The sequence below is a fragment of the Anser brachyrhynchus genome (assembly GCF_964034855.1).
Source record: "Anser brachyrhynchus genome assembly, chromosome: 2".
Taxonomy (NCBI): domain Eukaryota; kingdom Metazoa; phylum Chordata; class Aves; order Anseriformes; family Anatidae; genus Anser; species Anser brachyrhynchus.
Genome location: NC_137695.1, coordinates 48969329 through 48994920, shown reverse-complemented (window position 1 = coordinate 48994920; position 25592 = coordinate 48969329). Strand labels below are relative to the sequence as shown.

The window sequence follows — 25592 nt, the reverse complement described above, 5'->3', positions numbered from 1 at the left end:
AGGCATGCCATCAGCCTTGGGCAGAGGTACTTCAGATAGGGTAAGTGCATGCTCAGGTCTGCAGAGATCTTGGCAAGTCTGTGTTTCATTAAGTGAGGTTGGCATTATGAGCCTGCTTAACAGTGTGTTAGAGATGTTCAGAGATATTTTATGAAGCTTGTAGATCAGAGAAATCCATTATTTCTGCAACAGACCATACATCACAAATTCCTGATTTAGGTAATATTTGCCTTGATTGTGGATTGTTTGAATATTCAATGACTGTTTCATCATTAAAACATCTGTTAAATTCATTACAGTGTTATTTGTTAATTTCTAATTACTTAGATATTTCAAAGATATAGAGCAAACTTTCTGCTTTAATTTAAATAACGAATGACAAAAAAAAAGTTAGAGTGGGCATAACAGTGATATTTTAACATTTAGAAAGGACAAGTATTTTAGGGATACTGTTATACTGACTTCAGTTAAAACTGGTCCCTTTACATGGGAAAGTAGGGAATGTGCATCTATGGAATCAGGAATCATTGAATATATTAACGTAAAATAATAAAACTTATGCAACCATTTTCAAGGTACTTCATTTTTATTCATAAATGGCAATCCATTGACTACTTCAAAAGATGATTAGGTTATTTGTAGGCAAGTTTTGACTGTATAAACAGATTTTTTTTTCTATTTCTTCTGTAAAATTTTAGGATGAATCTTCAGGAGATATTACATTTTATATGAAGGGTGCAGATGTTGCAATGTCCACTATTGTACAGTACAATGATTGGTTAGAAGAAGAGGTAAGAAATAAAGTCAACATTTACTTTAAAAAATATATATTATATATATTTTTTTTAATGTCAAATTGAAATATTAAATGCTATTGGAATAGTTTTAAAGGAGATCCTGAGCCACTGCGGTAATGGCTTTTCTAGTTCAGTTACATATATCCTGAATAGGTTTTTAGGATTTAGAATTCTTTCCAATTCTTGTATAGCACACAGAAAAGACAAAGCTAGTAGTCACAGAAGAACACATTCTTATTTAAACAAGATTTTTTTTTCATTGACTGATGTTTCACATAAAGCCTAATCACTTCTGAGTATTTTGTTATAAATCTGTTTATCCTGTAATAACCTTTTATCAAATTCTACAGTGAAGTATGATTACGAGTTAAAGTTTAATACGGGATGTAGACAAATCGAAATAGCTTTTTATCATATTTATTATATTTAATATAAAATAGATAGAGACCAAATTTCAAAACTGATTAATATTTTTCACTGTGTGGTTCTAGTAGGTGCTGGCAATCATCTTATTTTGACCTGACATATAGACAATATGTTAATACAATGATTACACCGTGTATGTTCATAATGATATTGGCAATATGAATCAATATGTGCTGCAGGGCAGTTTGATTTATTCAGGGACATGAATAAATTAAACTCCCTGAAGACCTAGCAAAATGTCATAAAAATTACTTTTGGCGATAATGATGCACAATTAATTGTAAAATACTTGTTTAATTTATTTAGCTTTTATGAGGTCAAATCAATAAGTGTTTTGTTCTATACAGCCTTCTTTTTCATTAAGATACGCTATTCCACAGCTATTTATAATGTGTAGACCTCTTTCTGACAAGAGGTACATTTCTCTGAAAAAAAAGAAAATATTTAGCTTTAAAAATAGTTTTAATGTGCTTTAAAAATAGTTTTAATTTACTTTTAGACTTCAGCCTACAAGAGTTTTTCTTTAAGCTTGGAGAGAAAGTCTTAATTGGCTTGCCAATAGTATACTACTTTGGGAATACTGAAGTGAAATTGTTTTTGTGGCTTCTCCAAACTAATCTACAGTCTAAAGAAACAAACTGTTATGCTACAGACATTCCATGCTAATATATAGTATGAAATGTGTGCATACAGTTAAATATTTCCATTATTATTCTGTGTTTTGGTCCATTTAGTGTGGTAATATGGCTCGAGAAGGACTGCGTACTCTGGTTGTTGCCAAAAAATCACTGACTGAAGAACAGTATCAAGATTTTGAGGTATGAAGGGATACAATGATCTATATTATTCATGTAGCTCTTGTGTTTTGCTTTATTTAGTTACTTCAAGGGGAACATTTATCTTTTTTACTCTGTTAATAAGGTAAAGAAGACAACTCATATTGAAAATATTGATAGTTGAGGTATGGCAGACTATTACAGATCTTACCATTCATTAATGATTGTTCTGCAGGTATGCACAGGATACTGTTTAAATTTAAGTGACTGGATTGTATTTTCCCAGAGGATAGCATAATGTTAATTCCGTAGCTTTAGTCTGACCAAAAAATCTACTTGTTCTCAAAGATTAGAGCAGTTTCTGCTTAGATGCTGAGATGCCTAATTTATAGTAGGTCTTCAGAAGGCTCTCTTGAGTTTACCTGTCAGAAAAAGCACATATAAGATTAGATGCAAATCCGCTCTTTTAATTTTGTTCTTTATTGAAGATATTTAAATGCAGCTTTTTATTATAACTGATAGGCCAAATGTTTACTTTTTTTTTTTTAAGTCACAGCCAAGTCTAAGTAGTTTTGTGTTTGTGCAAACAGAGTCGATATAACCAAGCGAAGTTAAGCATACATGATAGAAACTTGAAAGTTGCTGCTGTTGTAGAAAGTTTGGAGCGAGAAATGGAATTGCTGTGTCTCACCGGAGTAGAAGATCAATTGCAAGCAGACGTTAGACCAACTCTAGAGATGCTAAGAAATGCTGGAATAAAGGTAATGAACGCATACTGTTGTGACATACAATTTATCATTTATTAATGTTTGTGGTTTTTTTTTCTTTTACAAGACACAGTTCATAGTTGTCTACATTAAGGTTCATTCAAAACAAGAAATAGGTGAAGTCCTAAGTGCATTCTGGGCATGATCTAGCAGAAACAAGTAGGCACTGTGTTCGAAGATCTCTTGCAAACCACAGGTTTCATTAATTTTAAACTTTTGTAAGAAAAAATACCAATGTATGTCCCTGACATTTATCCTCTGTTTGCCTACAGTAAACTGTCCTAGCTGAAATTTATACTAAATCAGTTTGGCCCAAGATTCTTATGATAATGTTTTCAGGCTTGGCGCTCACAAAAAGTTTCAGCCAAGATCAAAAGGTGAACTGTTTGAACTACAGAAGAGCCCAGACTCTTCTCAGGGGTACCTACTGAAAGCACAAGAGGCAATGGACACAAACTGAAATACAGAAGTTCCACTTGAATGTAAGAAGCAAGCTTTATACTATAAGGGTGATCAAACACTGGAGCAGGTTTCTCAGAGAGTTTGTGGAGTCTCCATATTTGGAGAAGTTCAAAACTGCTTTGACATAGTCCTGAGCAGCCTGCTGTAGTTGACTCTTCTTTGAGCAGGGAAGTCAGAGTAGGTAATCTCCAGAGGTGCCTTCCCAAATAGGCTATTTTGTGATTCTGTTTTGTTGTTTGTTGTTTTTTGTTTTTTTTTTTGTTTGTTTGGTTTTTTTAATTAATCTCAGCTTCCCAAAGGGTCTCAGGTGAATTTGCTGGCAGCACAGTGTTGTGCAATCAGAGAAATACATATTTGGATTAAAGCCTTGTGATCACATCACATTTCTTTAGTACAGTGCAACTAGTGCAAAGTACTTGTATGTAGTACTTCGTGTACATTATTTTCTTATTTACTCTTGATACTTTTTCCATATGTGGTCAGTTCTAACTGTTAAGAGATGTCTGGATCAGTATGTCCTGCTATGAATAGGTGTAGTGTGACAGTTTTTAGGGTTTCTTATCAATGGAGTTCTAGGATTTCAGATAATTGAAATTGTTCTGACTTTAATCACAGCCCACATTATAGTAAGCTGGGAACACAACAGTAACTATAGATAAGTCACAAAATTATAGATTACTCGATTACAGATGGGAAAACAGTAATGAGGGTTTTGTCAAGTCACAGACCAATATGGACACTAACAAAAATGATCTTACCTGAGACTTACAGGAACAGAGGTAGACAGAAGCTTATGGTTTAATAAAATAGCAACTGTTAACTTAGTAACTATTTGGTAATAACTTCTGAAGCTTAGGTCATTCTTCCTTGGTCTTTTCTATTTGGTATAGGGCTAATGTTATTTCATACAGACATCCTTCAGTCTTGTTGGTGTTACGGGGTTGAGGAAGAGAGCTGTCTCATTTTAAGAACAGATGGATCATCACGCTTATTCCTACTTTAAGGAATGCATTCATCCCAGTTCTTTGTGGTCGGTGGGCAGGATTTTTTCAGAGTATTGGGTCTGTAGCTTTTCCTCCAGGATATGCCATCCGACAGCTTGGCTGCTACTTGGTAAATTCTTACTAGGATCACGAACTGCTGTCACATCGTTTTGCTGAGCTGCTTCAGTAGTTATTTCTCTTGTAGTTGGGTCTGTATCCTCTGCCTTTTGATCAAGTTAGCATTAGGGCCATAGGGAAGGTCTTTTATGCCTGTTCAACTGCCAGTAGGTTGCCACAGAGTTTCCCCTTGTCTTCGTGTAAATTGAGATGTAGACTCTTGTGATAGGGAAAGAAGAATGAAAGATTCTTAAAGATGAACCTTTCCTTTGTGTGTTACTGCAGTAAAAACTGCTCGTTAATTTTTGTTAAAAGTGTGTATATCGGTATATATTCCGTGGTAATCTGATCTTATGGGGTACCAGAAAAAGGTTGGAGAAAATTTTCATTCAGATATGGACAACAGACATGTTAATATCTGACAGAATTAACTCTTACATTATTTTGCAGATATGGATGTTAACAGGAGATAAACTGGAGACAGCAACTTGTATCGCAAAAAGTTCTCACTTAGTGTCTAGGACTCAGGATATTCACATTTTCAGACCTGTAAGTATAGGTCCAATTTTTTTGTTGGGTTTATCAAAAGACAACTAATACCAATTTTGTTTTGTTTGAATACTAGTTGGCCACTTGTTATAAAATAGATGGGTTACTGTAGAGAGTGTCATAGCAACAGTCAATAGAGTATTACTTAAGCTAGGTCATCATTTAAGGATTTTAGAATTACAGAGCATTGCTTCTGTTTAAGGGTGGTTGTTTTTAGATTTGTTCATATGCTACAGAAATGTTTGTAGGCATGTTTAGGCGAGCCAGGTTTTACATGCATTTTTCACTCTTAACTTGCACAATGGATATAGTAAGACATGTCTAAATAATGATAAAGAGAGGTCCATGTGAGGTATTGAGCCAGTAGGAAAGAGTTTCTAGGAACTTAGGCAATCTGAATATGGTTCTGGCTTGTTCTAACATTTCTGTTAATAGCATTCCTTAGACTCAAGCAGACTTAGTCCTGAATTAAACTCTGATGCCAAAGTCCCCTGTATAGACAGAGTTCAAATCAAAAGCAAAATTTGTCTATTATGATTTTTCCTATAAAACATGTACATTTTTTTAATAGACTGATTAAGATAATTGTTAGAAAAGTAAACGGAATATGTTTCTATACATATCAGTTATATTTGCATAGTATCAACTCCACTCAGCTCAAACAAAAATAAAGATTTTCCAGACTTTTTGATGCTGTGTGATCAGACATATGTCTGTGTTTGTTCTAAATGAACCACTTGCACCTACAAAAATAATTATATGAATATAATTTACATGTAAATGTAGTTTCTTATGAAGCATCAGAATGGCAAATTAGGCCCTGCGGACTATTTGCAATTAAATTATTAATGCTTCTGATAAAACTTCAGATCAATTTTTGTTGACCTTTCCATGTTGTAACATTACGAATTGTCTTCCTGAACATAATCTATTTAGTTTGAGTCAGATTTTTATTTTCATTACCTTGACTAGTAATAAGAGATCAACATAAAACTGTGTTAACTGAGAATACACGAAGTTTTAAATTAGTTAGAAAATAGATTCATACAACATTATTTCTGTGGCTATATTTGCTGCAAACAACGAACTCCTGGATTAATGTAAGAAAATACCTAGTACTTTAACGCTTCTATTTTGCTTATAAATTAGTGAATAAATAACTTACTAGTTTGGCTTCCCAAAAAGATGCATTTTGTTTTTCTTGCTATCTTGTTCTTAACATTCTCGGCTTGTTCATTTTATAATGAAATTAATTGATATATTGTTCTAGAGTTTACAAAGAAAAAATACCTCTGCTAGGTGAAGGTAGAACAGAGTGGACAATTAGTGCTCCTCAGTGTGTGCCAAGTGCTGACATCTTGTAATCTCTGCAATGCAGAAAGATTATTGTGGACCAATGCAATCCTTGGTTCCTAGCAGTTGGCAGAATAGGAGCTTTCTACTTATGTGTTTCATTGTGGGAAAGGAGGGGAAAAAATCTGAACTGTGATATGAGTATGGGTTATTCTGTTTGCAAGTAAGTGCATTTTAATGTAACCCAAATTTTGCATGGTAGAGACTTTTCTCCAGAGGGATGAATGTCTTTGGGCTGTATGGCTGTATGTGATTGTAGGAAGTAATGTGATTCAGACTCACATATATCAAAACTTTAGGCACAGTGTTGACAGCCAAAATTAGAGGTGTAATCAGAGTTGGTTTTATTCTCTGCTTGTAACTTTGGCCTACATGATAGCTCTAAAAGAAGCTGATGTTTATTGAAGAAAAAAACACCTTTCTCTTCAAAACCTGTGTATAACTTAATTGTTTATGTTCTGCGTTCTAGTTCAAAACCTTCCAAAATCCATTTGGTAGCCTTTGAACCATTTGGTTTGGGGTTGGTGTGTTTTTTTGTTTGTTTTATTTTGTTTGTTTGTTTGTTTGTTTGTTTTTGTTTTTGTTTTCCCACATTTGACATCTGGGCCTCTCTGAAACAATAGTTATGTAAATTAAAAACAAAAAACAAAAAACTATGATGTAATTCTTTTGTATTTTGTCACTTGGTCCTGTTTGCATACTAATATGAACATCTTGTATTATTCTAAGAATATATTTTACTGGTTAATAAAGTCTTTTTTTCTGACTTGGGGACTATTTTTTCCTGTAACTCAGCCAAGATGGAAAGACTGGGGTCAGATTGAATTTAAGATATTTAAATTGTATTAATTCATTAATATTTCTGTCCTAGTCTGCTTTTTGTGAGGAACCGATTAGTCTGACTACACAGATTTTCTTTGTCTGAGGATTACTTTTTTAATCCATAGAGATTCAAGACTTACAGTCACATCCCATTGGTACTGCATTAGAATAAAAGATTTGTTGAAAAAACAAAGCCTTGTTTTTTGTTGTTGTTTTGTGTTTTGTTTTTTCCTTTAAAAATCTTGAGTGAGTGATTTTTATTAAAGGTTACTACTCGAGGAGAGGCTCACTTAGAACTAAATGCCTTTAGGAGGAAGCATGACTGTGCCTTGGTGATATCTGGGGACTCACTTGAGGTAAGAGTTTGGTTGCTGTCAAATTGTATTTATACTTTATGAACTACGTTCATACGGACTATTTTTATAAAGCTTATAAAGTATCAGTGGCTTCATGCTCTTAAACTTTCTTCCAATATTTGACCATATCATAAGTTATCCTTCGAGTTACTACTGTTTTTCGTTCAGTAGTAAAAAGAGCATATATGTTCAAATTTTATTGGTTCTTTGGACTCCTGTATATATTCTGTATATATATTCTATAGTAATAGAATGAGATTTGTATATAGCATGCTGTAGTACTGTCTCTTTTGTTAACTCTAAAGTGCGTTAGCTGTCCAAATGAAAGAGAATGTCAGTTTAAAATAATAGATTGCAGTCAGGGGACAGTGGCTTTTGCTCCCAGAGGGATGTTGTTTAAGCAGAACCTCATAAAAGAAATCTTCATAATTGTGTTTGTGTTGGAGTACATGTATTATTTAATCTTAAAAATAAATGTGAGTGTATTTTTCTCTTAGGTTTGTCTGAAATACTATGAGCATGAATTTGTAGAGTTGGCTTGCCAGTGTCCTGCCGTAGTGTGCTGTCGATGTTCTCCCACTCAAAAAGCCCATATTGTGAAACTGTTACAGCATCACACTGGAAAACGCACGTGTGCAATAGGTAACTGTTGACGCTATCTTCCATTGCAGTAGCTAAAATCTGTAATGAACTTACGCAGTAGATGGCACCATTGAGAAACAAAACCAAAGAGATTTCTTTATCAACAGCCAGGTATTTACACAGTTGTAGCAGAAAATGTCATTCCATGAGAAAGGTGTGGGTTTTTTCCTTACTCCACAGGAAAAAGTCTTGATTGCTGAAGTTATTAATCATAATCCATAGATTAACTGTAAGAATTTAAAGGTATATTAGGAGATTCCTAAAATACTTTAAGGCCAGGAGAGTAAAACCTCTGAAGTGCTGAATATTGCAGTGACATTTTCCAGGTGATGGAGGAAATGATGTCAGCATGATCCAAGCAGCCGACTGTGGAATTGGAATTGAAGGCAAGGTAATGCTACCAGGTCAATTCTCAAATATAACATGATTCTTAAACAATATTAAATTGAATATTTCAAATTTAAGTCTGCTGTAAGATAATAAAAAAAATGCTCAGTCTTTGAAATAATACTTTCTCTGCTTCTGTGTTCTCTGCTTTATCTTTTTAAATATAAAGAGCAAGAAAAGCAGAAAACACTAGTTATTTCTGTGTATATATGCATTTATCTGAAAGATGCAAGATAGGCAGTTAAACATACTTGTTACAGCCACTGCATTTTTTTAAAATGCGCACCAAAAAACTGTCCTTTGTGTCATGCTGTAGAGTTGATTTCTGAAGCAGTAGTAAATTCAACTTGTGAAATGAATTATAATTCAGAATTTTGAAATTTGAAACATATGTTCTACAGTGGGTTTCATATTTGTAACCTTTTTTTGTTCTAGGAGGGAAAACAAGCTTCCCTAGCAGCTGACTTTTCTATCACACAGTTTAAACACATAGGAAGGCTGCTGATGGTACATGGCCGAAACAGTTACAAAAGATCAGCAGCACTTGGTCAATTTGTCATGCACCGAGGCCTTATTATTTCAACTATGCAGGTATTTAAAACTTTGTTTTCAGAATAGTTAAACACACTCTTTGAAATGTCACAAAACCTTAAGCAGTAATGTTTTTTTCTTTATTGTAATGTTTCATATACAGAATTCTATTAAATATATGTAATTGTTGTCTTTTTGTAGGCTGTATTTTCATCAGTCTTCTATTTTGCATCTGTTCCCTTGTACCAAGGATTCCTAATGGTAGGGTAAGTTCAAACCAACAGTTGTGGTATATGTTAATAATTACGGACAAACACTTGTTATGTAACATCATGTAGTTGGTGACTGGACCATTTTTCATACATTTATCATTGGTATGCTAACGATACCTGGAATGAGCCTACAAATGAACACTCAACTAGGTTGGATGCGCACTTATATCCATTACATGACTGGGGAGATTCTCTGAAGAGGGCAATCTGCCATTGCCTTAGAAGAAGAAAGTCATATAGCTTTTTTGACATACAGGGTGAAAATGATAGAGGAAATCTCACAAACCAGTTTTAGCTGTTACACAAATTGCTATACAAGCCTCAGTGAGAATCACAGATTCATCTGTTAAAAAATGGAGCTGAAGCTACTGACTGAAATTTCCTCTGAAAGTGCACCAAGTCCACTACATAGATTTCCATTCTGGATCATGCATGCAGAATTTGGAGTACCCTGGTCTTGTTGCAAAAGCTGCTTTAGAAATATAGCTCCCCCAAGTCATTCAGCTGAGGTATATGGATATATTCATGTTTCTCACTGTTCTCTGCCCCTCTTGTCCTAAGAGCTTCTTTCTATACTTCTTGTTTTATTTCATTTAAACAGTAGTAACTCAAATTGTAGTCAAATCAAGGTCTGATTTCACCAGACACTGCAGAAGAAAACAGTAAACCTCTCCAAAATGCTTGTAAATAGTTCTGCTAACCCCTATGAAAATATATACCATGTGGCCTATAAGTATGCAAGTGGTACTTGCATACTAAAATCTAAAGCCACTTTATGAACTGGTGAGACTTCCGCTCATTCTCCTACCTTTACTGTAATGTCAGGGACACAGCACTTGTTTTTTTCTTTATTTTTCATCCTCTGTGGATGAGTTTCAATGCCAGCTCTTTTAACTGGTTGTCAAAATGCAAATGCATAGTAAATATGGTAGCAGACAATACATTTGGGTGATACATGTGGACAAAAGACATCTGATTATTATTTCTAGATATATAATGTCTCTGTAACTTCTCACAAATGGCAGCTCTCAGAAGCCTAAGACCAGGTTGCATTTGGACAATAGAATCATAGAATCATTCAGATCGGAAAAGACCTCTCAAGATCATCTAGTCCAACTTTAAACCTAGTACTGAAGTCCACCACTAAACCGTGCTACTAAGTTACAAATCTGCCTATTTCTTGAAGACCACCTCCAGGGATGGTGACTCAACCACCCTTTGTAAAGCTGCATTAGTAAGTTTCCTCAGTACGGGGTAGAATAACCAGTTTAACATCATTTACATCAAAAGAGTAATTGAACTCAATAGATTAATTTAAAATCGCGATACAAAAATGTCAGTCTGTGCTTTCCTTTCATATAGGTATGCAACCATATATACCATGTTTCCAGTCTTCTCTTTAGTATTGGATCAAGATGTGAAGCCAGAAATGGCATTGCTGTATCCAGAACTTTATAAGGATCTCACAAAGGTATGAATGTTCTCAGTGCTCATGTGTGAATAACCGTTGAAATCTCAGGTGTGCAAAAACTCTAAATTCTTACAGAGAGAAAGAAGGTAACCTGTACTTTGAAACTGCTCAAGATGTGTAGATGTACAGACTAGCTTTTTGTTTAACTTAAATGACAGTTCTTGGAGATGATGAATCACTGGCTTTCACAGCTTATGTTGTACTTCAAAATATTTTAAAAAATAGAACCCAAATAATTCTCTCAAGGAAAAAAAAATGAGAACATGGAGAAACTGGGTTTGCAGTACGTTCAGGCAGATAGATGATGGTCAGGAACAATTATGGATAAGTAGTACAGGAAGTTATGTACTTCACTAATACTACATTTGACTTCACCATTATAAGGCATCTTACTGTGAGCATGTATTATCATAGAATCATTGAATGGTTTGGGTTGGAAGGGACCTTAAAGATCATCTGGTTCCACACTGCCGTAGTCATGACACTAAGGAGCGTGCCTATTTCTGCACATTACTTCTGAAATTCTGGACTCTAAATGCAAATCTCAACTAAGGCTATTCAGCTAGCATTACTGAAATACGTGTTGATGTGGACTAGAACTGTATTCCTAGGAAATTGTTTCTTCTCTGAGATGTGCTAATGGTTAAAAGGCTTTTAGGATTTTAAGGTTAAGATGTGTTGGCATAACTCATGGACAGATTCTTCCTCTGTTGCAAGAACAAGAGAAAATTAGCAAGGTTCAGGGACAGGTGTGGACACATACCATGGAGAAAACAGCGATTCAACATTCCTGTTACTGTGGCTCCTACTGATGCTAGAATAGCAGATGAACACTTGAAAGGAAGTACAAATTTTTTCCTCTGGAAAAGGGGAAACATAACCCCCATTTTTAAAAGGGAAAAAAGGAAGACATGGGGAACTACAGGCCAGTCACTATGTACCCAGCAAGGTCATGGGTCCTGTTTTATGCTTAGGCTCACAGAGAACAGATAGGTGGCATCCAACAGATTGGTGACAGCCGACATGGCTTCACTAAAGGCAAATCATGCCTGATAAATCTGATGGCCTTCTACAATGGGGTTACAGCCTTGGTGGATAAGGTAAGAGCAACTGATGTCATGTAGCTGGACTTGTGCAAAGCATTTGACACTGTCCTGCACAACATCCATGTCTCCAAATTGGAGAGAGATGGATTTGACGGATGGAACGCTTGATGGATAAGGAATTGGCTGGGTGGCTATACTCAGAGTTGCAGTCAATGGCTAGAGTCCAGGGGTGGAGATAGTGACGAGTGGTGTCCCTCAGGGGGGTCTCTGCTGGGACCAGCAGTATTTAACATCTTTGTTGGTGACATGGACAGTGGCATTGAGTGCACACTCAGCAAGTTTGCGGGCAACGCCAAGCTGCATGGTACGGTTGACACACTGGAGGGAAGGAATGCCATCCAGAGAGAACTTGACAGGCTTGAGAGGTGGGCCTGTGTGAAGCTCATGAAGTTTAACAAGGCCAAGTGCAAGGTCCTGCACCTGGGTCAGGTTGTTCCCAAGCATGAATACAGGCTGGGCAATAAGTGGATTGAGAGCAGCCCAGTGGAGAGGGACATGGGGGTGCTGGTGGATGAAAAGCTTGACATGAGCTAGCAATGTGCACTTGCAGCCCAGAAAGACAATCGTATCCTGGGCTGCATCTAAAGAAGCATGGCCAGCAGGTTGAGGGATTTGATTCTCCCTCTCTACTCTGCTCTCATGAGACCCCACCTGGAGTACTGTGTTCAGCTCTGGGGCCCTCAGCACAAGAGAGACATGGACCTAGTAGAGTGAATCCAGAGGAATGCCTCGAAGATGATCAGAGGGCCGGAGCACGTCTTCTATTAAGACGGTCTGAGGGAGCTGGGGTTGTTCAGTCTGGAGAAGAGAAGGCTTCAGGGAAACCTTATAGCAGCCTTCAAATACTTAAAGGGGACCAACAAGAAATATGGGGAAAGACTGTTTGTCAGGGGGTGTAGTGATAGCACAAGGGGTAATGGTTTTAAGCTAAATGAGCTAAAAGAGGGTAGATTTAGATTAGATGAAGAAATTCTTTACTCAGAGAGCGATGAGGCACAGGAACAGGTTGCCCAGAGAAGTTGAGAATGTCCCTGCCCTGGAAGTGTTTAAGGCCAGGTTGGATGGGGCTTTGAGCAACCTCATATAGTGGAAGGTGTCCATGCACATGGTGGGCGTAGGGGGGCAGAGGAGCTAGATGATGATCTTTAAGGTTCCTTCAACTCAACCCATTCTATGATAATGTAAGTAAGAGGGCTCCCCACTTTCATCTGAAAACTATTCAGTGCCTGTTGTGCAGCATTTGCTAGAGGCTCAGGAGTGATTTACCCCCTTAGTTTCATAAAGTTGAATTAGAACTCAAGCTTATTTTTATTTCAGGAATCTTGCTAATTGGGAGCTATGGTCTAAAGTGGAATCAGTGTCCAGTACTCAAAGGAAAATGAGTAGGCACTCATAGGAAAAACAAAATCTAGTATTTCATGTTGCTTGTACTAGAATTTTTTCCTGTATGTTAGTCTGTCTCTAACATTCTAGACTGTATACAGATTTATGAAAATGCCTTCAGCACCTTCCAATGAACTCTGTGTTTACAAGAAAATGTTTTAGCCTCTACTGAAATAAATGAATGAATTAATTCATCAGTTTCTACAACAGTGAAACACATACATTTCCCTGTAAAGTGCTGATTCTTGCCTATTCTAGTGATCACGCTTTTGTGGTAAAAGGCCAACTTCTTATCCTTTCAACTTTGTAGTTCTAACATATTTCATCAGTACTCTCACAGAATGCAACTCTTGAGCACGTACAGCATTTATTGTTTGATTGATGCATGTGATTCAAACTATTAACATTTAATATCACAAGATTAAAAATATGTTTGGTAATTTTTGCTTAAATAATACTTAAAATAGTCATGTTTTTTCCATGACTGCAAATAGTTTATCCAACATTTTGAAGTGACTAGTAGTAACTTACCCTTTTGTTTGAGGTTTAGGTCAGTAGGCACAGAATGCTCTTTTTCTTGAAGAATACTTTTGAAATAACATAAAAGCCTTAAAAAAATAATTATTTCACTGTAATTATTCTTCTGAAAACAAGCCACAGCATTGCAAGCTAAGGTGTATATTTGCTATTTAGGACCTTAACTGTCCTGCGCCTTGATTTTGACTTTGTGCAGTTTCTATATGCTTTTGCAATGAAGAAACATAAAAACAAGTAGAAGCTTTTTAGCCTATATCACTTCAAAGACTGCTTATTATACTTGCAAAATGTCTCTGTAGTGCTTAACTATTAAGATATATGAAATGAGTAGATTTTTTTTAAAGTACTGTTTAACTGTCCTCTCACTTGTTTCCCTTAGGGGAGATCTTTGTCATTTAAGACCTTCCTCATCTGGGTTTTAATCAGTATTTACCAAGGTAGGAGAGCGTCATGACTTTACTGAACTGAGAAATTTTTGTCTGCTATTAACAGTATTGTTTTTCAGCAGCAGATTGAATTCCCAAAGCTTAACATTTCATCAGCAGTTATATATATTGCTTTCTGTTTATCTCGTAAATCGATATTCCTGTAGCGTGCCAGGACCATTCAAAACATGGCATAGATTGGTAGTTTTATTGATGCATGTCACCTAAAAAAGGACATGGTTTTAATTAAATGCTAATCCAGAAAAATTTTAATGAGTGCTTATCACATTGCATATACTTACACAGTAGTTCTCTTTCATGGAATGCCAGAAGTACTGTTGAAGAAATCTGAATTATGTAATCAGTTAAAAGTAATTACACTTTCAACAATCTCTCATTTATAGCACTAGACAAAATGAGGTTAATTAACAGTTCATCAGATATATTGCTCTGAAAGGTGTTTAATTTTCTAACAGTTTTATTTCTTTACTGCTTTACTTTTGATTGTTTTATTTCACATGCACAAAGTACAGTAAAACACTTTCTCTTTTTATAAAGATTAATCTTGTTACCTTATTGAAAAAATTGTTAAGAAACTTTTGTAACAAGCAATAAAATGTTCAGTGTGCATTTGTAAAAGATGGTACACTGAAATTTCATTGTGGAGTTTTGTTAACTTTGTGTGCCTTTCCCAGGTGGTATTCTGATGTATGGAGCCCTGCTGCTTTTTGAATCTGAATTTGTACACGTCGTTGCCATTTCCTTCACTGCCCTAATCTTGACAGAGCTCTTGATGGTTGCACTGACCATACGAACATGGCACTGGTTAATGGTGGTGGCTGAATTCCTCAGTCTTGGCTGCTATGTGGCCTCTCTTGCATTTCTAAATGAATACTTTGGTGAGTAATGTTAGAAGTATTTTAGCAAATAACTGTGCTTTGTAGCATACTGTTTGTAATGTTTTTTTCTCAGTTTTTGTTGAGTGATGTTACACTTTGTAAAATAGAGTATTCTCCATAGAAAATGTGAGTTGAAATTGAAAATACTTTATGTTGATTTAAAATATTCTCTTACCATGTTCTCATAGAGGCTTACAATTTTTTTCCTGTTATTATGATTTATCTGCATGATAAACTTTACTGGAACCACGTGCTTTTCACCTCCTTGATTTGATCTTCCAGTGACAATCCAAACTGCTCAACTTAAATTAGCTTTGAGATTTGCACTATTGAAATGGATGTGATTTGATAAAATCAGTATCTTTCACCAAACTGGTGAAGTACTTTTTATCTCATTAGATATAACCGAAGAATCACAGAATCACAGAATTGAAGGGGTTGGAAGGGACCTTGAAAGATCATCGGGTCCAACCCCCCTGCTGAAGTATTTCTAAACTAGAGAGTGAGGTAGAAGGTTTTTAAGATATTTTATATAAGAATCATCATGTTTCCTAATTATATTAAGCTTACATTAAGCTTACTTTGTTTTATATTACTGTATGCCATACTGTGTCTTATGGTTATTATTCATAATTCACAAGTTGAAAGGAGAGGATGCAAATCTTAACAGTCAAGGATCTGAGCATCAAAATATTACATATTTCTTTTTATATCAAATTATACTTCAGTAAAAAAAAAAATACTATTTCTTAGTGTGGTTTTACAGATGTAACTTGCAGAAATACATGTGACGGTTTTGATTATACCTCACAAGGAGTAGAATCCAGCTCCACCTTCCTGTTTTTCAGGAGCTATTGAGTAAGAAGTTCCTTTCTTCACTTGTTACTTCCTGTATCAGAATTAGATGTGTTATATTGTAGTTTCTAGTGTTCTAAGTTCTGATTTCACTCTCTTATGTCCCAGGTGTTTAACACTAGTGTAGTTACATTATATAGCTACTTTATAATGAGCGAATGCTTTGCTGCCTGTCTCAACTTTTCTGTTAACTTCCCAGATTTATCAAAAGTCAAATTTTAATGAACAAGCAATCTTGCTGCACTTGATACTTATATTATATACTATTTTAGGTTTTCCAGAATACCTTTTTCTTTTTTCTGACACTAGTACACAGGCTCTTTAATAGAGATTATTGGGTTGATTCCCAAGTTTCTCCAGCTAGATGGTAAATGAATGAGCAAGAATGTATACAGGTACAAGCTCTTTGTTCCAAACTTACAGGAACTTCATAAAGCAGGATTTGCTGCTTCACCTTTTTAAGTTGCCTGTATTGGTGGCAGCCAGACCTTCAATCCTTTATTGGTATTTTTCATTGAGAAACACCCTTATGGTGGTGTTCATAGATGTTTTAAAAAAAAATGTAGGTGCTTCGTTTCTTGTAAACTCTGGTGTAAAGGGGAGTACTTTACTATCTCTGTGTTTGCTAGACGAGTGTAAGCAAATGAGTAAGTAAATGGTTGTACGTCTTCCTGTAGCCTTTGGTCTTAACTTTTGTATGTTTCATCTTCACTGATGAATATTTTAAGGGTACAGAAAAAGCTGCAATTTCATGAGCTTTCCTAGAGATGTATTTTAGTGTGTATTATTCATCAGTTAACCTGAAAAAATGCATTTCAATTTCAGAAGCAGTCACTTCTGCTTAGCACTTTTCCTCTTACTTAGGGGAGAGAGCATCTCTTTTGGTTCATAAAGTGTAGTATAAACCTAAGTGATGGTTTATAGTGCAGGGTAGAGAATAACTTTAATGTGTCTGGGAAAACAATCCAGTCCAATAGTGCTTGACTCTACAGGCAAATAAACTGTTTCTTTCAATAATGTTACTTATAACAATCACCTGCTTCCAAAGGAATGATATCATGGGTATGACAGGGTACTCAACTTAGGAAAACAAAAATATTTGATACTGCTCTGCAACTCTCCCTCATAGAATTAAATCAGTTTTTAGGTTTCTGAGTAAATCACATACAAGGGTTTCATTAGACATGTCTCTATGATGTGTTACATTGGCATTTAGTATGCCTAAGCAGGTTAAAACTATCTACGAAGTTTATACATTGGAATCTAATATACAAAGTATTTTTAAATGACTATAGTTGGAGCAGTAAAGCATTTCTTTTGCTGCACCTTTCTGAAGAGAATTTTTGTTCACATCTAAAACAGTTCTAATCACCTTGCTTATGAAGTAGATTGTACTTTGAAGTTGAATGAAGCAAAATAAGAAACCGCCTAGCTATTTACAGCCTCAAAACATAACCAAATAATCTATTTTCAAAATGTTTTGTATTAATTGCTGTTTAAAATCTTTCAGTTGTCATATGAAAAGCAGTAATATTCCAGTTAATGCTACTAATATCTTTTTCATTCCCTTTTTTGTAGCTAATCTTTTGTCTGTTTTTGTTTTTTTCATGTAAATTTCATATTTTCTGTAAATCTATCCCTTCATTTTCATTCTCCCCCTTTGTGAAACAGGTATAGGCAGAGTGTCTTTTGGAGCTTTCTTAGGTAGGTGAAGTTAAACTTTTCTTGAAGATTTCTTGGTTGGGGGGTTGGTCTCAGATCTTTCCATGATTCTAGAGTACAACTTAACCATTGCAAACTATAGTCAAAAGCTTCAGTAGCAAGTGTAGGGTGTTACCATTCTTGTCAATGTTTGTCACAGAAAACTTTTGACTGTGGCTTGTGGCAATATAACTACATTGCTTTCTCCCTACATTTTTGGGCTGTAATTTAATCTCTAAAGTTTTAAGAATCTCTTGGTCTAGTTGATGTGCCTATTTCAGAAAAAAAAAAAATCTGAATATGGAATAAAGGATCCAAAAAAGTAGCAAAACTGGTTAGGAACTTGTATAAATATTTCATAGCAGTAGAAAAATAAGGATAAGGTGGCTTAACTTTTTAATATGAGAAAGTCTTGCTATTAAACTGAGATCCCCTAAAATTACTTTGTTCTGCAAAACAGTGTAAGGAGCATAAAGGGACTCGTCAGCTCCTATTTAAAGAAAATAGTTGGCAAAAATGAAATGTTGAGGTTAACTTGCTCTGTGTTGTTTTGTAGCTTTTTATTTTTTTATTTATTTTGCCTGTTTTTAAACAATAGCATAAGTAAACAATTAAGAGAGTTTTATTGACTTTACACTATGAAAGTTCCAGCTTCCATGTTATCAGCTGCCATTATTTATTTTCCCTGTTTATTTCTGCAGATGTTGCCTTTATCACAACTGTGACCTTCCTGTGGAAAGTGTCAGCAATCACTGTTGTAAGCTGTCTTCCACTTTACATTCTCAAGTACTTGAAGCGCAAATTTTCTCCTCCAAGTTACTCCAAGCTTACCTCGTAAAAGTAATTATATTCCTATGGTTTTTCACTCACACCAGTCTGCAAATCGCACATTCACTGTGCTTTAGTGTCTATGGATTTATGTTGGACTAAAGAAGTTAAAAATCAAAAGTGATCAAGTGAATAGAGCACAAAAAGAAAGGGAAACATCTGACAGGTACATAACACAGAAGTACACTAACAAGACTATCAGAAATAAACTAAATTTTTGTTATGTTGTTTTATTTCAGTTTCAGTTGCTCATTGTAAAATAAAACTGAATTACATTTGATTTGACAATGCTTCTGAATGATTTCATTGCTACTGTAAAGGATTTTTTCCTGCTGTATTAATCTTCTGCAAGTTGAATTGAAAGCTTCAATGATTACATAACTTCCTAGTTCCAGTCTTTTCCTTTAATGTTTACGTATGGAAAAGTTCGTTCATTCATACTTACTACAACGAACCTAATACCTGTAAATGTCATCTTTATTAGCAGCTGAATTTTATTTGTCATCAAGCATTGATTAATATGCACTATCTGAATTATGTACAGGTGTCTGCATAGCACAGTATTATTTTAGGAGCTGTTGTCCTTTTCTGTACTCTTGAGTTCTGGCACCAGTAAGCATTACAGATCAGTGATGTTGACAGCAGTTCTTTAAATGCACATTAAAGCCAGGTTGCACAAAAGCAGTTTAAAAAATTAAATGATACATTCTGTACATAATTCCACAGTACCTGTTGATCTGTACAGATGTCAAAGACATAGCTGCTCAGTAAATATGTTTTAAAATTCTTATTCATTTTGTATTTGTAAAACTGCAAATAGTGTTAAAGTACATTTCTATATATGAGAAGTCCAGTAAACCTTGTATTAGCTAATATATTTAAATTGCCTTGTAATCTGTTTACTTAGGTTACTCAGGTAAAATGAAATAAGATGAACACATGAGCATTGTGATAGGAAAATCTGTCATCTTCCAAGTTGTAAATGTTATGTTTTTATAACTCAGTTTGGGTGCAAACATGTTAAAAAAAAAAAATCAAAAGGTTTCGCATGTTGTAAACTGTCAGAGTTGTGTATCTTTGCTGAGTTATGACATTTTACAGCAGTTGAAGATTTGTTCCAGAAACCCATATGCTCTAATCTGACACAGTCCAAAGGGTCCAAATCTTGTGTGCTGTGCTGGAAAGTAGATTGTATTATTTTAGTTTCCCATTGTGATATAATCTTGCTTTCTCAAGAAGTACATATAACAAATTCAGGATAGTCTATTAATTAGTGGAGAAGATCAGTATGATTACCCATGCTTTGTTAAATATTTGTGTTTTTAAAAAAAAACACTTAATGTGGATGTTATTTTTATGTTGGACTTTATGCCTTTACAACATTAATCCTTGTTTAGTATCTTATAACTTCTCCCTTATGCAATTATAATATTCGATGAGTGATATTTAAGTGATAAATCTACTTCCTGGGAGAGCAGAGGAAATTGCTGCAGAGCTATTTGGACTATAATCCACTCCATTGATTTTGTTCTGAAAGTTTTTCTTACTAGTTATTTATCTGCCTTTTTTTTTTTTCATTCCTCATAATAAAAGCAATAAAGCCTAATTTCTACTAAATGTTATTAATGGTATATGTATTGAATGAAACTATTGAAGTAGCATTTCTTTTAATTAACGCAACATTGCGGAGTATTTTGCTTTGTGTCCATCTGTAAACTCGCTTCTGTAAAAACCCCCACCAGGTGTCACTGTTCTGGCATACTAGCAGAAGCTTTTCTTCATGTTATGTGGTTTTGGCAAGTTACTCCTGGTTTATGTTTTTAGTTTAGTCCTGTTACCTTTTTTGTTGCTGATTTGGTTTAGTTTTCTATTTTTCCTCAGTAAGTGGTAATTACTTTGAACCAATTAAGAAAAGTTAATGTGTGCCAGTCTGAGACATGATGATGTTTTTTTTCAGACTGACTTATGTATTGTGAGCCCCAAACCATACAAGTTAGATACAGTAAGTAAGCAAAAACTTAGAGGCCTTCATCACATATTTGATATTAGAAAATGCGAAAAATCAGAAATTGAACTAGGAATATGGAAGTGATAATACTACCTTAACACAACCATATGAGATACCTCTGTATCCATGTGTATGGAACTTAGTGTACATATATTAATCCTCAGCATTAAAACTGTGAGGTTAGTGTACCAGCAAATGTATAGATTCTACACGCATATACGTGTTTCAGAAGTGGAGTTAGTTAATTCTCTAGAGTGCCTGCTTTCTTAGAGTGTTTCCAGTCTATAGAAAATGTCTAGATTCAGCTAGCACTTTATTTTGAAGACTGCAGAATTGAGATCCAGATGACTTACCTTGCTTTTGAGTCAGTGCAAAACCATGTATAGCAGGAAAGTCTGCTTTATATTCACCCACATCACTCAGCCACAGCCCTGTAAAGGGGGTAGTGCTGCCATATTACAATAGGATACAATTATCAATATGAACACAAAATGTACGTATTGTAACATGATACTTGTCAGTAGAAAACTGTAACCTATTGTGGGTTTTTGCACAAAGTAAGTTAAATACCATCATAATCCCTGGCTCTTAGAACGGAATGGTAACATGTCTGGTGTGCAGGTGAATAAATGATTTCCTAAGAATTTCATTCTGTTGTCATTCACATCAGTATTTGTCAGGAGTAAATCTGGGGAACCGTATCACCTACATAAACACAGATTTAGGCCTTGGATCCACAAGTTACACCCAGTCCTTCTGACTTTAGTTTTAAATATTAAATTATTAAAGTTAAATATTCAATACACATTTACTTTTGTGAGCTGCTCTGTCAGGTGTGTATTTCTGAAATGGTAATAATCCATTTGAAAAATTTAGACAACAATTTCAAAATCAGGGTAGATAAAGGATAAGGTGTGAACAGGAACTGTCTTCCTAAAAGTACCATACTTAATACTGACTTACTTAGACCACGTCTAATAATTGTAAAAGCTAAACCTTTGCTGTATTTCCAGTGTATTTTGATGGGAGAACACAAGGAAAAGAAAGGGAGGGTGAGGGGGGAGTAGTACTGACAATGATTCCACTAATTTCTTCTAATGCTGTTCTAAACCTATGTGTTCATGTAACTGCTGGAAAACATTTTACTACAGAAGATACTGGTTTGCAAATGGAAGCCAAAATTAAATCCTTGCATACTTAACACTAATTCTGTAGCACTATTCCATGAAAGTGAACATTTTCAACAGTGTTTTTGTGTTCAGACTGAGCTTGCTGATTCATACCATCCAAATGCAACTGTGTGGTATCTCCGGCTTTCTTCTTAAAAATATCTGAGTTGTTGTCCAAAAACATGCCATTGCTTTTTCGTGTGTGTGAAGTGTGTATTACTTTACTGAGCAGCATCCACTTGAGCCAACCTATATTATAAATGTCCTCCTAACCTGCCTGCACAAGTGTGTGAGCCAAAACATTTTTTACTCTCCTTTTAAAACCTGTCTGCAAGAAGGAACTCTGCAGGTGGGAACCTTTAGTAGATGGACACCAGTTTTGCAGGAATTTAAGCAAGAACTTAAATATGAACATACGTAGTTAGTCATAGAGGTTAACTTCTATAGACACAGGAGATAATTTTCCTGCAGATAGCTCTTTCTTATGCCACTTTGTGTATGTTAGCAGCATAGTCACTGTACTCCTTTGCAAGCATATTGCTGTCTCAAGGCATTCAGATTACTTTGAGGCAGAACCAGCCTTGGATCTTCTACTGATGTGATGGATGCTGTATTCCAGGGATCATCCTCCATCCCTTGACTAAGATGCACTTTTGCCCCTGCTCATACACGGTACGCTGGAGTGTTCCTTCTGAACGCTGCTGGAGTTTGAAGCTGTTTGTGCCTGATCACCTTTGTGTGTTAACCATGCAAACCGTGATGGTGAGTCAGTCTGGGGAAGGGCTAACTGTTTAATTGAACAGTACAGACTTTCCTTAGAGCCGTCAGAGACATGCTGTTAACAGAGATACTCAGACCTGATCTCTTTTCCCAGTTTTGCAGAGCTTTGTATCCATGAGTTTTATGTTGGTATTGATAACTTGAAGGAGTCTTGTATGTGTCTGACACTTGGGTCCCTTTACATGTCCAGAGGTTTTAACATGGCTTCAACAGCCTCTGCAGGGCAAAAGAATTTATTTAGTGCAGAGTATATGCAAACTGATGGTGGAGTCTGGGCTGTCGCTTAACAGCCACAGGAGGAGAGGTAACTGTTCTGCTCTCATTACTGGCACAGAACCTATTGCAAGTCCAACTTCCTCTGACATCCATTTGAATTTTACCTTCCACAGATTTTCTCCTTATTTTCGCTGGTCAGAAAGGAAAGATTTGGGCCAGCAGTCTCTTGTAACACTAAGTTTAATAACCATTCTGTATCTAGGCTGTTACTATTATAACTGAATTGAAAGTTGAAGGCAATCAAAAAAGCCCTTCAAAATCTTAGCCCCCTGTAGGGAGGAAAATCAGTACAAGTAAACACAGATAGAACATTATATGTAAACAAACAGGAGGTACAATATCTTTATCACCATGTTAAAAAGCGTAGGAATTTCTTTTGTAAACAAAACACACTTAAAGTGAGATATTTCCCAACAAGTATTAACTACCCAACAGATGCCCTCAGCAGGGTTCACAGCTGTTACTGTGAGTTGGGATTTGCTCAACCAATTGCTAACAAAATCTTTTCCAAGTAGGGAATCGCACTTGAAGACCTATTTGCTACTTCATCGACCAAAAGTATGGTTTTGACCAAAATGTTTCACAGAGGAAGTTGTGCAAACTGAATGCCTTGAACAGAATAACGAGAGTGCATGCTGCATATTTGAGTTCCCAATTTCTATTTTATTTTCCCATTCCTGACTAGGCTGTATCAAAACTGCTGAGATTTCTAGTTATTGTAGTCCCCTCCTGTCCTCCAGGATGCTTTCAGTTTTAGATCCTGGTCAGCAAAGCTAAACCTACAAATTGTCTGGAAAAAGACAGCTCAGTGAGTATTTAGCCTTTTTGCATTACTAAGCTCTACCAAAAAAAAAATAGAAAATCATCATCTGTCCTAAGAAGAGGAGAGATTGTTTTCTATAGATATTATGCATGATAGGTATTTATGGCCCTGGCTTTATTCCTTTAGCAGTAGACTATGTTTATTTCCTCTTCTATTGACAAAAGTAATAAGAATAGAAAGGCCTCTGGTAATAATGTTTCTGTAGCTTTAAGCAAGCTGTACACAAAATAGACCACTGTAATTCTTATTTGTAGAACTACTTTCCATTGTTTCTCTATAACATACACATCTAGTCTTTCCATGATCCTCTGTTTTGCCATGTTTTGCTCCAGGTTCTAAGCATGAATTTGATTTTGCAAAGTAAACACACATTGTGGGGAAGCAAATTATAGATAACTGCTTCAAAAAGTCTGTTGAAAATTAATTCCTGACCATTTGGACTGGAAGGTTAGGGGAATGTTAATGCATGCTTTCTAAGCAGACCTGTAAGGGGTAAGCGCGTATACATATGTTACGCATTTATTGCAATCATCTATTGCCTATTTGAAGGAGAGATCTGGGAATTCTGAGTCAAGATGCTCCCTTGGGGGAAAAACTGTGCTGCATGTGCTTAGCAGAGAAAGATGAGCTGTTGTCTCCCCTGTGTGCAATTGCTGGTTGCTGCTGCCTTTTCTTGCCAATGAATTCCAAATTCATCTGCAGGAACATCTCTGTGTGTACGCTCCCACTTCCACCCACACCTTCTGCTTTCCAGAGTATCTTCTCCCTTTATCAGGATAGTGACTTTGCTGTGGCAGTCCTTTGAATAAAATCTGTTGCTTATCTCGATCCCTGCTGTTGGGAGTATATCCTAGCTGTAGGAGGTAAGCTTTCCATCTGAGTGTCACGAACAAGGGAGGTGACGCTGATCTGGTGCCTATGGCTCTATCCCAATCCAAGTGTAACTGAAGCAACTGTAGGCACTGGTGGGGTTTGTTTGTTTGTTTATTAAAAAAATAAAAATAAAAAAATTATACAACTCCATCAAATTGTGGGAAGGAACTGAAGGGAAACAAGATTGAATGGCCCTAAGACTTGTACCTTGTGGCTACAATCATTTTGAGATAAACTGGCTTTGCCTTGCTTATAGGTAGGTGCCTTTCAATTTTTGCCATGAACTTACTCATGAGAAAATTATTTAAATCAATTCAAATTATTAAATATATATATGCATCTGATATTTAATAACATCCTAACTGGAAACCTTTGCCTTACCTTCCTATCTGTGCGTGGCTAGTTATAATTCTGCTAGATCCTTTTACATTATTTTTGCCATTAAAATAGATGGAGCAGTGAGAGATGAAAATGACTTGAGTTTGAGGACATCTGTTCATTTGTTAAGAATTGGATGTTACTTGAGGATGCCAAAGCTCAAGAAACTAGTATCTTAAAATCCTCAAGTGTTTTTTCCTAAGCTCATACAATATACGTAGTCTTAATACGGAAATAAAAAAAAAAAAGTCTGCTGCTCACAATAGCTTAGATTTATGATGCCCTTAATTTGTGCAGACTTCAGTGTGAAAAAGAAATATACATGTTGAAATCTTATTAAAGAAAAAATTAAAAATAAAAAGATAATATTTCCAGAAAATAAGCTTGCCTAAAGTGTGTTTTAAGACTGCCCACAGCTGAATGCCTAGAACTACTGAGGGAGATCCTGTTATTTATAACCCATCTCAGGAACACCAACCTGACAGAAACAGTCAAAATACCATGCATTTCTGCCTAGCTCTGATACCGAGTCTGCCCTGCCTGCGTTATAAAGCTGTACAAAGAGGTTTTTCGTGACCAGGATGGGATTTACCACTGACATCAAGCAGCATCTCAGTGCTTTTGCCTGTTGTCACACTGCATAATCATTGTTGCATTATCCTGAAGAGTAGCAAGGGTACAAATACACCTCGGTGCTCTCGTGCAGCTGTACATGCTCACATGTCAAGAGGCACAGGTGGAGGTGGTCCTCAGCCAGAGAGCTCCAGTTGTCGAAGCAATCAGCTTCTGTGTGAACTGGTTTGCAGTGCTGGAAGGGAAGCAGGGCGAAGAAAAATAAAC

General features: G+C 35.8%; 1 protein-coding gene across 7 annotated transcripts in view; it reads left to right on the top strand.

Annotated features, from left to right (window-relative positions):
* ATP9B (ATPase phospholipid transporting 9B (putative)) overlaps nt 1–20062 on the top strand; it is a 179128-nt gene extending 159066 nt beyond the window's left edge. For 5 of the 7 annotated variants that reach the window (XM_080581008.1, XM_080581009.1, XM_080581006.1 and 2 more), the window contains 14 exons: nt 699–791; nt 1958–2041; nt 2590–2760; nt 4779–4877; nt 7319–7408; nt 7906–8050; nt 8377–8441; nt 8873–9028; nt 9170–9234; nt 10603–10711; nt 14117–14174; nt 14858–15061; nt 17588–17620; nt 18319–20062. In XM_080581008.1, the coding sequence (XP_080437134.1) occupies nt 699–791; nt 1958–2041; nt 2590–2760; nt 4779–4877; nt 7319–7408; nt 7906–8050; nt 8377–8441; nt 8873–9028; nt 9170–9234; nt 10603–10711; nt 14117–14174; nt 14858–15061; nt 17588–17620; nt 18319–18455 (1509 nt within the window). In that variant the 3' untranslated portion in view covers nt 18456–20062. The remainder of the gene's footprint in view (nt 1–698; nt 792–1957; nt 2042–2589; nt 2761–4778; nt 4878–7318; nt 7409–7905; nt 8051–8376; nt 8442–8872; nt 9029–9169; nt 9235–10602; nt 10712–14116; nt 14175–14857; nt 15062–17587; nt 17621–18318) is intronic. The other 2 variants (XM_080581010.1, XM_080581007.1) reach the window with 1 other exon arrangement.
* The last annotated feature ends 5530 nt before the right edge of the window (nt 20063–25592 follow it).